At 38.0% G+C, this 12521-nt stretch overlaps 1 protein-coding gene across 2 annotated transcripts; it reads left to right on the forward strand.

Annotated features, from left to right (window-relative positions):
- Positions 1–761: 761 nt before the first annotated feature.
- Positions 762–10255, forward strand: gdnfa (glial cell derived neurotrophic factor a). 2 transcript variants are annotated; one of them, XM_044096025.1, is made up of 4 exons: positions 762–1160; positions 1255–1646; positions 3625–3855; positions 9201–10255. In XM_044096025.1, exons 3-4 carry the CDS (start codon positions 3651–3653, stop codon positions 9746–9748), a joined length of 753 nt encoding a protein of 250 aa, XP_043951960.1. In that variant the 5' UTR covers positions 762–1160; positions 1255–1646; positions 3625–3650; the 3' UTR covers positions 9749–10255. The 2 variants fall into 2 exon arrangements, with proteins under 2 accessions (XP_043951960.1, XP_043951959.1); XM_044096024.1 differs by having other exon boundaries at positions 762–1646.
- Positions 10256–12521: the final 2266 nt, after the last annotated feature.

Consider the following 12521-nt stretch of genomic DNA (forward strand, 5'->3'; position numbering starts at 1 on the left):
AAAAGCCTTTAAACTGAAAGAAAACTTTTTTTTTATCCCGTGGCTCCCCCAGCTACAATAAATTTGAACATTGCATTTCATTTTATTATTATTACTATTATTATTTTATATATTTTATTTTTTGGATTGAGAAAACTTAAGATTCTAAAATCAAAACAGCTCATTTTGTTATAAACTTAATTGCAAAAAACCCCAATAAAATGAGTCATAAAAAAGTAAAATGAGTTTAAAAAAAATCATAAAGAGAATCAATATGTTTTCAATGGAATCTAAATTTTCACTATTAGCTATTTTATCATGTCTAATAAAATAAAAATAAAAATAAAATCTATTTAAATAATGGTTAATAATAATAGTTATTTTATCTGCTGTGCCACATCTGACCATTAAATTAAAATGTTCTAAATGCGCCTCTGGAAAGCAGGCCGTTTTTAAACTGTAAAGGCTAATTGCTGCTTTCCCAGGTCTCTCTTATGCGCGCTGGGAGTTCACTTTGACCAGAACCCAATTACTCCCACAACATGCGCCAATGAACTTCTCTCTCTTAGCATCGAGTTTGCACTTAAATAAGCTGTAAATTTTAAAGCAGCCCAGAAAAACAGTTCCTTAAAAGCTCCCTTCGCGTCTGCACGAGCATGCTCCGAGTAAATAGCAGGTGAAGTGGCACTCCTGCATTTGAGATGTGTGCAGCCATGAGACGGAACTTGACACTGCAGGCACACGGAGCGCCGAGATCAGGTTAGAAACATGCACCGCAACAGAACATCTCCAAATCGCATTCCGCATACTGAAATCTAATCCGAGGACATCAGGATGTGTGACATAATCCTCAAGACATCTGAAAACTTCGCTCCTCCAAACAAGGCTCCAGGGGTGGTTTGGAGAGAAATGCGGACCTCTGTTACTCACTGTTTGCGCTCGCATGGGTCTATAAAAGAGGGGGCGGACACCACCTACCCCCCCAAACGTCAGAGCGCATTGAACTATAAATCTTTCCAAACAGCCCCTCTGCGCCTGGCGCGGTGCTGTGCGCAGACATCTGCCCTGCTTTAGTCCAATATGAGGACGACGCGTGTGGAGACTTCTGCGTAAACACAGAGTGACTTGGAGGAAGTAGAAAACATTTATCTGAGTATCTGTTGTTTACTATGGCGATATTGGTGAGAAATACCGGAGATTCTGGACAAAGTACAATTGAGCTGTTTTACCAAGAGGCAGATGAACGGTAACAACACACCTCTGGGGCTTTTCTAGTTTGTTGGACATTCTGATGTCTTCATTGGACTCCTTTCGATCGGAGATGGTGGCGTTCTCTCGGATTTCCAGAGTGGAAACGTAGCATCCAATTAATCAGCGACTGCAACTGTACTCCGTGAGGCGCAGAGGCACTTTGGTCCGCCGTCTTCAGAGACGCATGGTTTATTCAGTGCACTGGGTCGGAATACGGAGAACAAATCTGGCACAACAGAGCGGCCTTTTCCTTCTGTACTTGGACTAATATTGATTTAAGGGAATTCTCCTTTTGGAGATTCTGACATGATTTACGCAGCTAAGTCAGCTGGGGACACTCCAGGAGTTGCGCTTTCTGTTTGGATTTTACTATAAACTACCAAGAAAATATTAGGTCTGCATGGGCCATATGTAAGGTAAGTGAGTCTCTATAATACAAGGAATATAAAAATCAAGCAAAATGAGCTTCATTTTCGTGTGTTTTCCTTTAAATCAGCAAAATAAACATGGAATTACGCATTTAGACACTTCGTTTAGGTTTAGTATTTATCCATACGTAGCTGTTTAGGTTTACAGCAGACTCAACATGCCATTACAGATTCACGTAAGCTCCGCGGATCGCCATCTGGCCAACTCACACCATTATTTAGGCTATCATTGCCAAAACGCTTAGGTGCGTGCTGTAACCAGCCGTATTTGCGTGTGTGTGTTTGTTTTCTTGTTTGCGAGGCGCATCTGACATCAGATGAGAGAAAACGTGTTTCATCCAAAACGCCAAATGTTTGCGCGGAATATCACAGAATATCACACTGATATAAACAAACTGGTAGAGTTAAAACAATGAAACTACCTGAGTAATTTGCATATATTTCATGGAGGTAGATGTGAATCAGGCTGCTCTTTTGTAAAAAATAAAAAATAAAAATAATAATAATTATTACATTTTTTCAATAAAAATGTAATTTCTTATTTCATTTTTAAAAGAATTTTAATTTAAAAAATTACAATTATATATATATATATATATATATATATATATATATATATATATATATATATATATATATATATATATATATATATATATATATATAATATATGACTCATGGTTATATATATTATAGGCATGAACTACATGAGAGACAAAATATTCCTCTAAGTTAGCAATACAAGCAAATGTGACTTGGTAGCACTTGCTAAAGCAGGACACAAATGTTTTAAATTTATTCTAATAAAGTGGCATAAACACGAACCACTGATAATAATGCTACTCATTGGCAATTGTAGCCTTAGTGTATAGATGGTCTGTTAGCTAAGAAAATTTTATTTTAGCGATGGAGCTATAGCTAAACCAGAAAAGCAAATTTTCTGAAATAAACAGATCCAATTGAGCATAATTTTTCCTGAAAGTGACAGCAGCTCTCTAGCTAAATAATGTTAAAACGTGGTCGAAAAGTGAAAGGGGAAAAGTCATCCATGTTAAAACATCTGTAGATGTCTAAATGTTATCAAAAAGTAGAAACAATCAAGTAACTGTAACTAAGCATTGCTAAAATCAGACACAAAAACAGTGGATATCCATTGTTCCCTGCTAAATATAATCATTTATAAAACAACCTATGTTAAAACGAGCCTGGTTGTCAAAATTGTCACAAATTGGACAATTTTCACAAAAATTAAAAATTGTCTGAAAATGAGCCAAAAATTGCGATTGCCTGATTTAGCTTTAGTCCTCTGCTGAACTCTAAAATCAGAATAAAGTTGACTGAAACAATATTTTCAGTTAAAATTCAAATGTTAAGGAAGAATTGTTACTCCTCTTCCTCCTCCACCAGTAGGGAATGTGAGCTGGGTTTAGACTGTTGTGAAACAGGTTTGTTTTACCTACGTACTCATAATGTGTTGTTGAAATAGTAATTCTACATTTTTCCCCCGAAGAAATGTAGAAGGCATTGGAATTTAACATTTTGACTTTACCTTTACAATTTAGTATCCTTTATCAGAATTCAGTGACAGTAAAATGACTAAAATCTAATGCCTTCCAAAATTCTTTTTTGTAGTGTAGATAGGTTTGGATCTGCTGTTTTAATTGATAGATTTTTATGTTCAGAGCGAACACAAAACAGAACTCGGAACCAAACCTTGTTGACATGTTGGTACACGGTTATCAGTATAGTATGAGTTGTGGTACGTCTAGTCACTGTATTGTTTCATGTGCAAGATTCAAAAAGCATTGGTTGGCTTTCTGGGAGAAAGTAGATGTTTTTCTAATTTGCTTGGCCTCAAAATATAAATACTACAGCGCATACCAAACTCCTGAAATCTATAAAGCCAAGCCAACTTTATTTATGAGCATCTTTAAAACAGCAAGACTGACCAAAGTTTTTTTTGCAGCTTTCATCATAGGAACTGAGTCTAAGATGAAGTTATGGGATGTTTTGGCCACGTGTTTCTTGCTCCTGACCTCTGTCGCTACACGGCCTCTCTACCAAAACACTCAGCAAGCCAAGAGGACTCGCTTCCCCAGCAGCTACCGTGATTCTGGGTCTCTGTATGTGGAAGACGAAAAGCCACTGTTCCAGCGTGAAGAGCACAACCTTCAGGAGATCTCCATGGAAGATCAGTGTAAGACCTCTGATCAGATATATCAGTGTAAGATGTGTAGTAGCAACAGTTCTCTTTGAGTAGGACCAGTCATATACGTTCAATTCCCAGCGTTGGACAAGTCAATTAAGCACAAGAGGGAATAACTTATTTTTCCTCTTTTGTGGAACAAATTTGTCCTGACATTATAAAGAAACCAGACACACCATCCTGTTTGCTTAAGCAGTCATGAAAGGACATGTGCAATAAGTAAAATAAATAACATCGACTGTCTAAACGCACATAAATATTGCTAAGTTACTTTTAAATGCTAAATAATGTGGTGCATCTTAACCTATTGCTCTTGAAAAACACGCTGTAAAGCGATTACCACAGGGTGAATAATCCAACTCAAAGGTTATCAGATGAAGGTCTTAATTTGTGTTTTATTGCTGCTTTTGTGTTACATCATCATGTTGTCTAAACAAACCAGCAGCAGGCAAGAGACTTTGAACAGCTCCAATCCTCAGCAGACTTCACGTTTCACATCTCCCTGTCTCCCGGTGTTTACATTCAGCCCCTGCCTCTCTGTGCCTCAGACAGCCATGCCAAAACTCAGAAATCATGGCAGATTTTAGAGGAGGCACTGTGAACCAGGTCACAGGAGGTTTTTTAAGGTGCAAAGGCTTGTCTGAAGCACTGAATAAGCACCCTGTGTTTACATTCGTTCCGACAGAGACGGTGGGCAGGAATTAATTCTGTTTGGATCAGTGTGACACTGTATCATCCTCACTTTGGAGTAATCACAGCTAACAACTAGATAAGGCATGGAACATTTGGGGCATGTGTTTGTCTTTGCCACTTCATATTGTGTTTGGAGCGCGGTGACATCACTGATCTGCAATGTATCCCTAGATGATGAAGTCTTCAGGAACAGTGTAAACAAAGCGGCCATGCGGGGAGAGGGGATCGGCCGCTCGGTTTATGCTTAATGTCAAATAAAAACATGGTTTGTGACTGGAATGTGCAGGTTTCCGTTTTTAATGAGATTCATTCCAAAACAGCGTTCCTACACAGTCTGGAAGAGTTTTTTGAATTTGAATTTGTTTTCCACATCTGGAATAGTTCTGAAAAAATATTAGAAAACACAATATTAGCTATAAATACAGACTTTATTCCCTACTATTCCATCTATCCATCCACCCTGCAGGATCCATAAAGTCAGACCTCTTTATCTGACATTAATTCATAGTGAACCTCTTTTTTATTTGATAGAAAAGGACTGATATTTCTAGAAATGTGCACTGGAGTTTTAAAATGAATAGTGCCGAAAAGACAAAATCTTGTTAATAAAGTGTAAGTCTGGGGCCTTCTTTTACATTTCTGCCTCATTTGTGTTTATTTTAGACAGCAGCATGAGTCTCCATGATTGATTGAGCAACAGAATAGCAGAGTTTGATTCAGCTCATTAGCGTCGCAGTATAATCTGTCAGCAGGTGCACTCTGTAGACACCACGTCTTTCACCTGACACACAATACAAGGTGTCTAAATCAAAGGATAGGTGTGTCTAAACAGATTGGCCCCATAGTTCACCTGATACACGAAGGGCAGCCTAATCAGCTGTGGCGCTCGGACAGATCAGATAGCCAAGGTAAAGAAGACGAGATAGAGGACACTGCAGAGTAGACGCTGTGTTAACCACAATACCACCTGCCAGATATCTCACCCCGCCGGCTGTGACTCCTTGATGCACGTACAACAGGTTAACAGACATCTGAGCGCAGAGGCGTTGCCCCCATTACGCAGACATGCTCGGGTAGTATAATTAGCATTTGACTAATTTAGTCATGACAGAAAGGAACTTTTTTACGACTTAATTCACTGTTCCCATACCTGTGCCAGTTCACATAACTTTTTAACGGGATCAACATGGAATTCAGCAGGATCCAAATTTTTCACTCAGTCTTCGATTTTTTTGGTTTTTTGTTCTGTTTTTTTTTTTTTTTTTCTTGCTCAAAGCAGATGCTACAGAGTTGTACAGCAGCATATTCTCAATTGTTTCATCCGAATAACTCAAAGCACATGACTTCCCTTTCTTCTTACGGCCTTTCAAGTCTGTGCATATTATAATGACATCCATCAGACATTAAAACACATTTGTGACTTGTTTGTGCTTGACTGCATCAAACCTGACAGCTCCTGTGAGAAAGCTCACAAATTCTGGCTGAAAGGTCAAACTCTCCATGACTTACGAGAAGACCTGGATGCATTTTTAGCTCTACGAAGGAAGTGCCTGCAAACACAGTTTGTAAACACTGATTTGTCTTTAAAACCTCCCAAGATGAAATGAAAAAGAAACAAACAACGATAGAAATACAGAACAGAATTCACTTTTTTTAAATAAGTAAAATTATCACCAGTGTTATTGGGATTTTGAATTCTGGCAGTAATAACCTCTAAATGGATAAAATGCTACATTATTGATATATTTTGAATTTAAAACCTTACTTGGGTCCTCGCAATGCTGCCCTGTGATAAAAGTGCCGTCCAAAAGATGCCGAGAAATCTGGATAGGTTCCAGCAGCGTAACAACAGTAAACAAACAACATGAGCATGTAAAACATTAACGCATGTTAATGTTTTGGAATGACGAGTTACGAAATCCAGTGGAAAATCTATGGCGAAAGCTTAAAACTGACAATCGCTGATGTTCTCCATTAATTCTAATTGAGCTTGAATTTGTTCCCCCAAAAAGTGGGCAAAACAAAAATTTTCCAAACAGCTTGAATCTATAATTTGAGCAAAGACACGCAAGGCATTTGTCATTAGTCAAAAAAAACAAAACAACTAACAAATAAAACAAAAAACAAAACAGAGTGAGCTATGTCTCCATTACGGATTACTTTGTGTTGGTCTGTCACATAAAATCTCAATGAAAGCTTGTTGTCATAATGTTCCGAAATGCCCGGTGGATTTCACATTGTATTTCACAAAAATCTGAAAACCTTTAAAAATGCATCTACAAAACCCTTATAATTATGCCCAAACAACAAGTAGTGAACTTGTCGGTTAACATAGACAACAAACATCAACTGGTGACCTGGAACATTTGGTACCTGAACTTTAGTTATAGATCCACTGGGCACTTTTGATCATGGGGTTGCCTCCCACAGATGCCAGTAGAGCCCATCTGTGAGGTTTGGAAGCCGATTAAACATTCTAGACTCCTTCAGGCATTCTTTCAGTAAATCCCAATCATTTTAAACAAAATTCATGGCTTCCCTGCATATTTTTATCGAGGACTCTCATTTCCTTGAGGGATTGGGTGTTGTCAGCAAAATGTTTACATAAGCGGGAAGTCAAAACGCAGGTTTTGCCAATTGCTGGTTAAAGTGCCGAGCTTTGGTGCAATGACTCATTGCTTTTTGTAGCTTCGTAAACACCAGAAAGAATAATTAAACAACAGAAACAGAATTAACAATTGAGGCCAACACAATCTTTTGCAGCGCTGACATTTTAATTAGGTATTTAAAGCTCCAGTTTGCTCAAAGAGCAAGTTAGGAATGACCAAAATATTAATCAGAAAACAGAATAAAGCTTTAAAGGAAGAACTGAATGTTACTAAATAAAAAACTCAACATAACATCACTGAAAGTGGTACAAAGTGTGCATTTACAATTTCTTCTGACATGAAAATAATTTGTAATCTATACATAAAAAGTGCTGCTCTTATTTGTAAAATGATAAACAATAAAATTAAATCTGGGTTTAGGATGATCACATATCAGTGTCAATGTGGCAGGACACTTTTCCCTCATTAAAATATGCTGAAAGTCCCCTTAGGTCCCCTATTGCTCCTGGTGTGCTCATTGTAGTGTGAATGAAAGTACAAAGCGCAGTATTTGTATAACATACTGTAAGGGGGAGGTGAATGAGAACAGAAACCCTGATTTCAAAAAAGCAGTTTCAGTGTGGTGCAGTTGAACTGAGGGAACATTCATAACAATAGAAATTTGAATGGGCGCTGCCTTCACCATGCATGCTTGTTTATCCCTGTGAAGATCTTTGAACAGATCATTTCACCCATTACCCAGTTCATGCTCACATTTTTTACCTAGAAATTGGTATTTTAGCCCGCCTTACTTCCAACTAACATCGGTTAAAAAAACCCTATAATTATAGCTATTATATATCAGTTAATTTTTCAAGGTAATTTGATGATGCTTGGATTGGGGTACATTGTTTCTAAAATCTGCACCATATTTTAATGTCATAATCTTGTCCTTACTGTACAGGCTATTGTCCTTAATTGTGTTATATTGTTTTTATTAATTTTTTATCTTTGTGTGAACCTACATCCCTTGATGCTCCTGTTACACCTGAATTTCCCCATTGTGGGACAAAAAGAATATTTCTATTCTATTCTATTACTTATTTAACAAATTTGGAGATGAATAATATAAAGTAAAAATATAAAGTAATAAGATTAGGCTATATAAAATTTCACATAAGACTTTAACTTAGTTGCAGATTAGTTTCTGTATTTTTTACATTAGGCTCTACCTCCATTGATTGTGGTTCTGACCATCTGGCCCAGTTGACTGCTGGAACAAGAACCAAAATAACTATTAGATATTATTTATTGGAATTTCATAACCATATTTCAATTAACCTAAACTCTTTGGTTCTCGAAGTCTGTATAAAATATCTCTAAATCAGGTATGAATTGTTGTATTATTGGTATGTCCATCTGGTACCTGAAAAAGTTGCGAATAAAAATGATCTGAAAGACTTGGTATCGTTAGATTTAAGGTCAGAGTCCACATCAAGTAGATGAGTTGTTTTTATTGTTTTATTATTATTATTATTTTGATGCCTTGTTCACAAGTAATGGTTGGAGGCCTTGTCTGCAATAATTTGGCCATTTCTCTAGTTTTTTGTGGTGAGGAAAGAACTAAGGACGGGGTGTGGTGCTCGGTTAATGGGGGCCTTGAGGTAGAGCCATATTGAAAAGAATCAGCTGAGTTGGTTAGATTAGGATGAACCAGAATCTAATGGTAATTCCACTAGTTTACACAAAATGAGTCAGATTTTGCTGAGGAAAGAGATGTCCAGGTTTCCCTTCTGAAACCTTCTGCGACCAGATCAGACGGACGAATAGACGAAAAGACTTAAAAGCTAAAGCGCTCAGTTCAGAAGGAGCAAAATGAGCCGAAGAATGGTCTGAGAAAAAGATATATCATATTAAAGTTTTTGCAATAAGAATAGTATATCATTAATATTCACATGTGCACCAATACTTTTGGACATATAGTGCATTCACTTTAAAAACTGAAGATGTATGAAAGTGATTTATAAACTGATCTCCTTCTTCTGTACCTTGCAGATGACATAGCAGCTCCCTATCCAGACCAGTTTGAGGACGTGATGGATTTTATCGAGGCTACCATCGGGAGACTGCGGAGGTCATCGGAAACTAGCGGGAACTCTGCAGGACGACGGGAGCAGAGACAGAGAGGAGCAGCAAACACAAGAGGCACGAGAGAAGAGAGGAGAGGGCATGGGGGGAAGAAAAGGGGTCGAGGCCGAGGAGGAAAGGGAGGCGGGGCGGAGAGAGAAAAGGAGAGGATATCTGTACAGAGTCGTGGTTGCTTACTAAAGGAGGTCCATCTCAATGTGACAGATTTGGGGTTAGGGTACCAGACCAAGGAGGAGCTGATCTTCCGGTACTGTAGCGGGCCCTGCATTGAGGCGGAGACCAACTATGACAAGATCCTGAACAACCTCACACACAACAAAAAGCTGGACAAGGACACGCCCTCACGCACCTGCTGTCGACCGATCGCCTTCGATGACGATTTGTCTTTTTTGGACGACGACGTGGTGTATCACACGCTGAAAAAGCATTCAGCTCGGAAGTGTGCCTGCGTCTGAGGAAGTCACGACAAAATACTGCAGCGGACTTTGGATCATCTCAGCAGATGCTGCGCACAGAGGGATTGCAGTCAGACGTGTGCTCTGGAGGGCAGGGTGTGTAGTCTCTTGTTTTTGTCAGCTGATATCAGGACGGGACAAAGTGGATTACAGCGAGAGCTCATGAGAGACAATGGAACAGCCACTAAAGAAACAAACTGCACAAATTCACATATAATCCTCCAGATTGTGCATAACAGTACCAGTTTACAGCAGATTAAACACTGGTACACTTACAGAATGCTGTCAAAAAAGAAGGTGAAGAAAAACTGATCTTGCAAGGTGGATTTCATTTCCCAGGAATTCAGTTTTTCCTTAGCCGGCTGTCTCCAGATGAGCGCAGAGAGTTGAGGAACCTCTCTCAGTTGTAGTCTAAATCACCTCCCCTGTATAGTCTTGATGTTGACATTCAGAGCCAAGGGAAACACACCGAGGTGCAGAAAAGACTGGTGGAATGCATCTGCATAAGAAAAGCAATCAATATATATATATATATATATATATATATATATATATATATATATATATATATATATATATATATATATATATATATATATATATATATATATATATATATATGTTAGTGTAAGAGGTATATTTATTGAGATGGAATTAACTTATTGTTATTTATTTCAATCCATTTTATGAAAGAAAAAGCTGTTTTTTCTTCTATTTATTAAATTGTTTCATTTGCTCTGGACAGTGCCAAAGTAGAGTTTTCCCATGCAAAATATTTCAGGATTTTCTCAAAACTGCTAAGCTTGGAAAAGCTTCTTTTTTTTTATTTTTTATTTTTAGCTTTGTCATTTAAATTCCAGCCATCTTTAACCATCCAAATGATGGTTATTCAACATAAAGGCAACATACAGAGACAGAGGAGGGGACCAGTAGATGAGTTATGGTAGAAATGATTTTAAGCATTTCGAGACAGCAGTGTAGTTTCCATCATTTTTCACTAATGTGACCGCTCTTTGACATGGGAAACGTTATCTATCTCCTCACAGAGCCTGACTTCTATATTAAAATCATCCATACTTTATACTCTGTTTCTATAGAGACACATCATAAACAACACTGTTTGATGTGAATGTTGTTACTGCAGGAAGAAGGCTCAAAGTTTCTTATTTTTAGTGTCAGTGAGTTGACTGAAGCAAAAAATCTGGAAAGGAAACTATATTAACTCATGCATTTGGGCTGCAGGAGTAGACGGCAAAGTCAGTTCATGACTTTGTTATTTTACAATTTTGCAATTGAAATTGAGTCCTACAAGATTGTTTTCAGATCCAAAAAGTAGCTGAGCCAGTTTTTCATGCTTAGCAACATGTTTACTGAAGGAGTTTTTATGGTACGTTTGTGTGACTGATTTAATTGGATGAAAATCATCAAAGGTGCAAATTAAATGATTGTCATTAAGTTTTATAAACTGTTGAAAACTTTGAATATCACCACATTAAATCCCAGCTTCCAGGCACTTTTCAGTTACTGTTGCAACCTTCTGAAACCCATAAAACACATAATTAATTTGAAGTGCATTCTGCACTTCAAACTGTTAAGTAACACCAATGGACGAGAAAAGTTTTCTTTTCTAGGCTTATATAACAAAACAACAAACCTAAACCAGTTGAATTGTGCTATTATAATGTTCTGATCTATCTAGATGAGAGGTGTTCAAGGTATGGCCCTGGGGACATTTGCAGTTCATGACTGTGCAGTACAGAAACACAAATCAAGAGCAGTACACATTACAACGCTGATGCAGATAAGCTCTTTCCTTAAATTGGAAAATGCAACCCACGACATAAGGATTGTGCCTTTCACCGTGTTTTTTTCTGTCATTTAAATTTCATAGTAAATACAGCCATCAATTAAATTCCATTCATAGTAGTAACGCTACCTAAACCGTTTTTGAGTGTGTGTTTCAACATGAAAATTTGAATTGAAATTGGCTACACATTTCTGATCAGTGCATCTCTTAACTTGCAAAGAAACAATCCAGGACATGTTGTATGTGAATTAACTAAAAAACCACAATCTCCTTTGGATCATATGAAATGACATTATGAAAACTGGGGAGCCGTTTCCATGAGGATGTTTTAAAACATCAATGAATATTTGCCAATTAGCTAAGGTTGTCCAAAACCTCAGTCTGGCTATGCGTTGGGCCTACGCAGTGGTTGATGTCCCGGTGAGCTTCCAACTTCATTGGTGTGCCTGTGTTTCTGTCCGTGCCCTAACTGGCAGCTCTTATTTCCTCAAAGGGAACTTGAAAGTGATCCTCTGATGTGAGTCTTAACTGTGTACCCCCTCCGGCAAAGACAATTTAAAGAAGACCTAGCTACTGTAGCGGCTGTTGTCAAGCAGTTGCTGTAAGTGTCTGAAGACTAGACGTTTGGACAAAAGAGTATGTTTTGGAAAAATCTGGAGTGAGGACAATGGGTCTGCTCTGCATGCTCTCTGCACGTAGCAACTTGTAAAGAAATAATTTCTCCAACTAAAACCAAGATGTATATGAAGGAAAGGAGCTGCTCCCCCCTTTAAAGGGAGGGCGGTCATTATAAGTGGAACAAAGAGAGCCCTCGTGTAGGTCTTGATGTTAGCACGGATTAGGGACCAAGGTATCTGTGCCCACCCAGCAGCAAGCAGGCCAGCTTTACTGTGTAATCCCCCTTGCACAGAACAAATCCACTGTATCAGGCTGAATTTAGGCCAAGCAATAAACACAAATAATAAT

The sequence above is a fragment of the Gambusia affinis genome, linkage group LG17, assembly GCF_019740435.1.
Source record: "Gambusia affinis linkage group LG17, SWU_Gaff_1.0, whole genome shotgun sequence".
Classification (NCBI taxonomy): Eukaryota; Metazoa; Chordata; class Actinopteri; order Cyprinodontiformes; family Poeciliidae; genus Gambusia; species Gambusia affinis.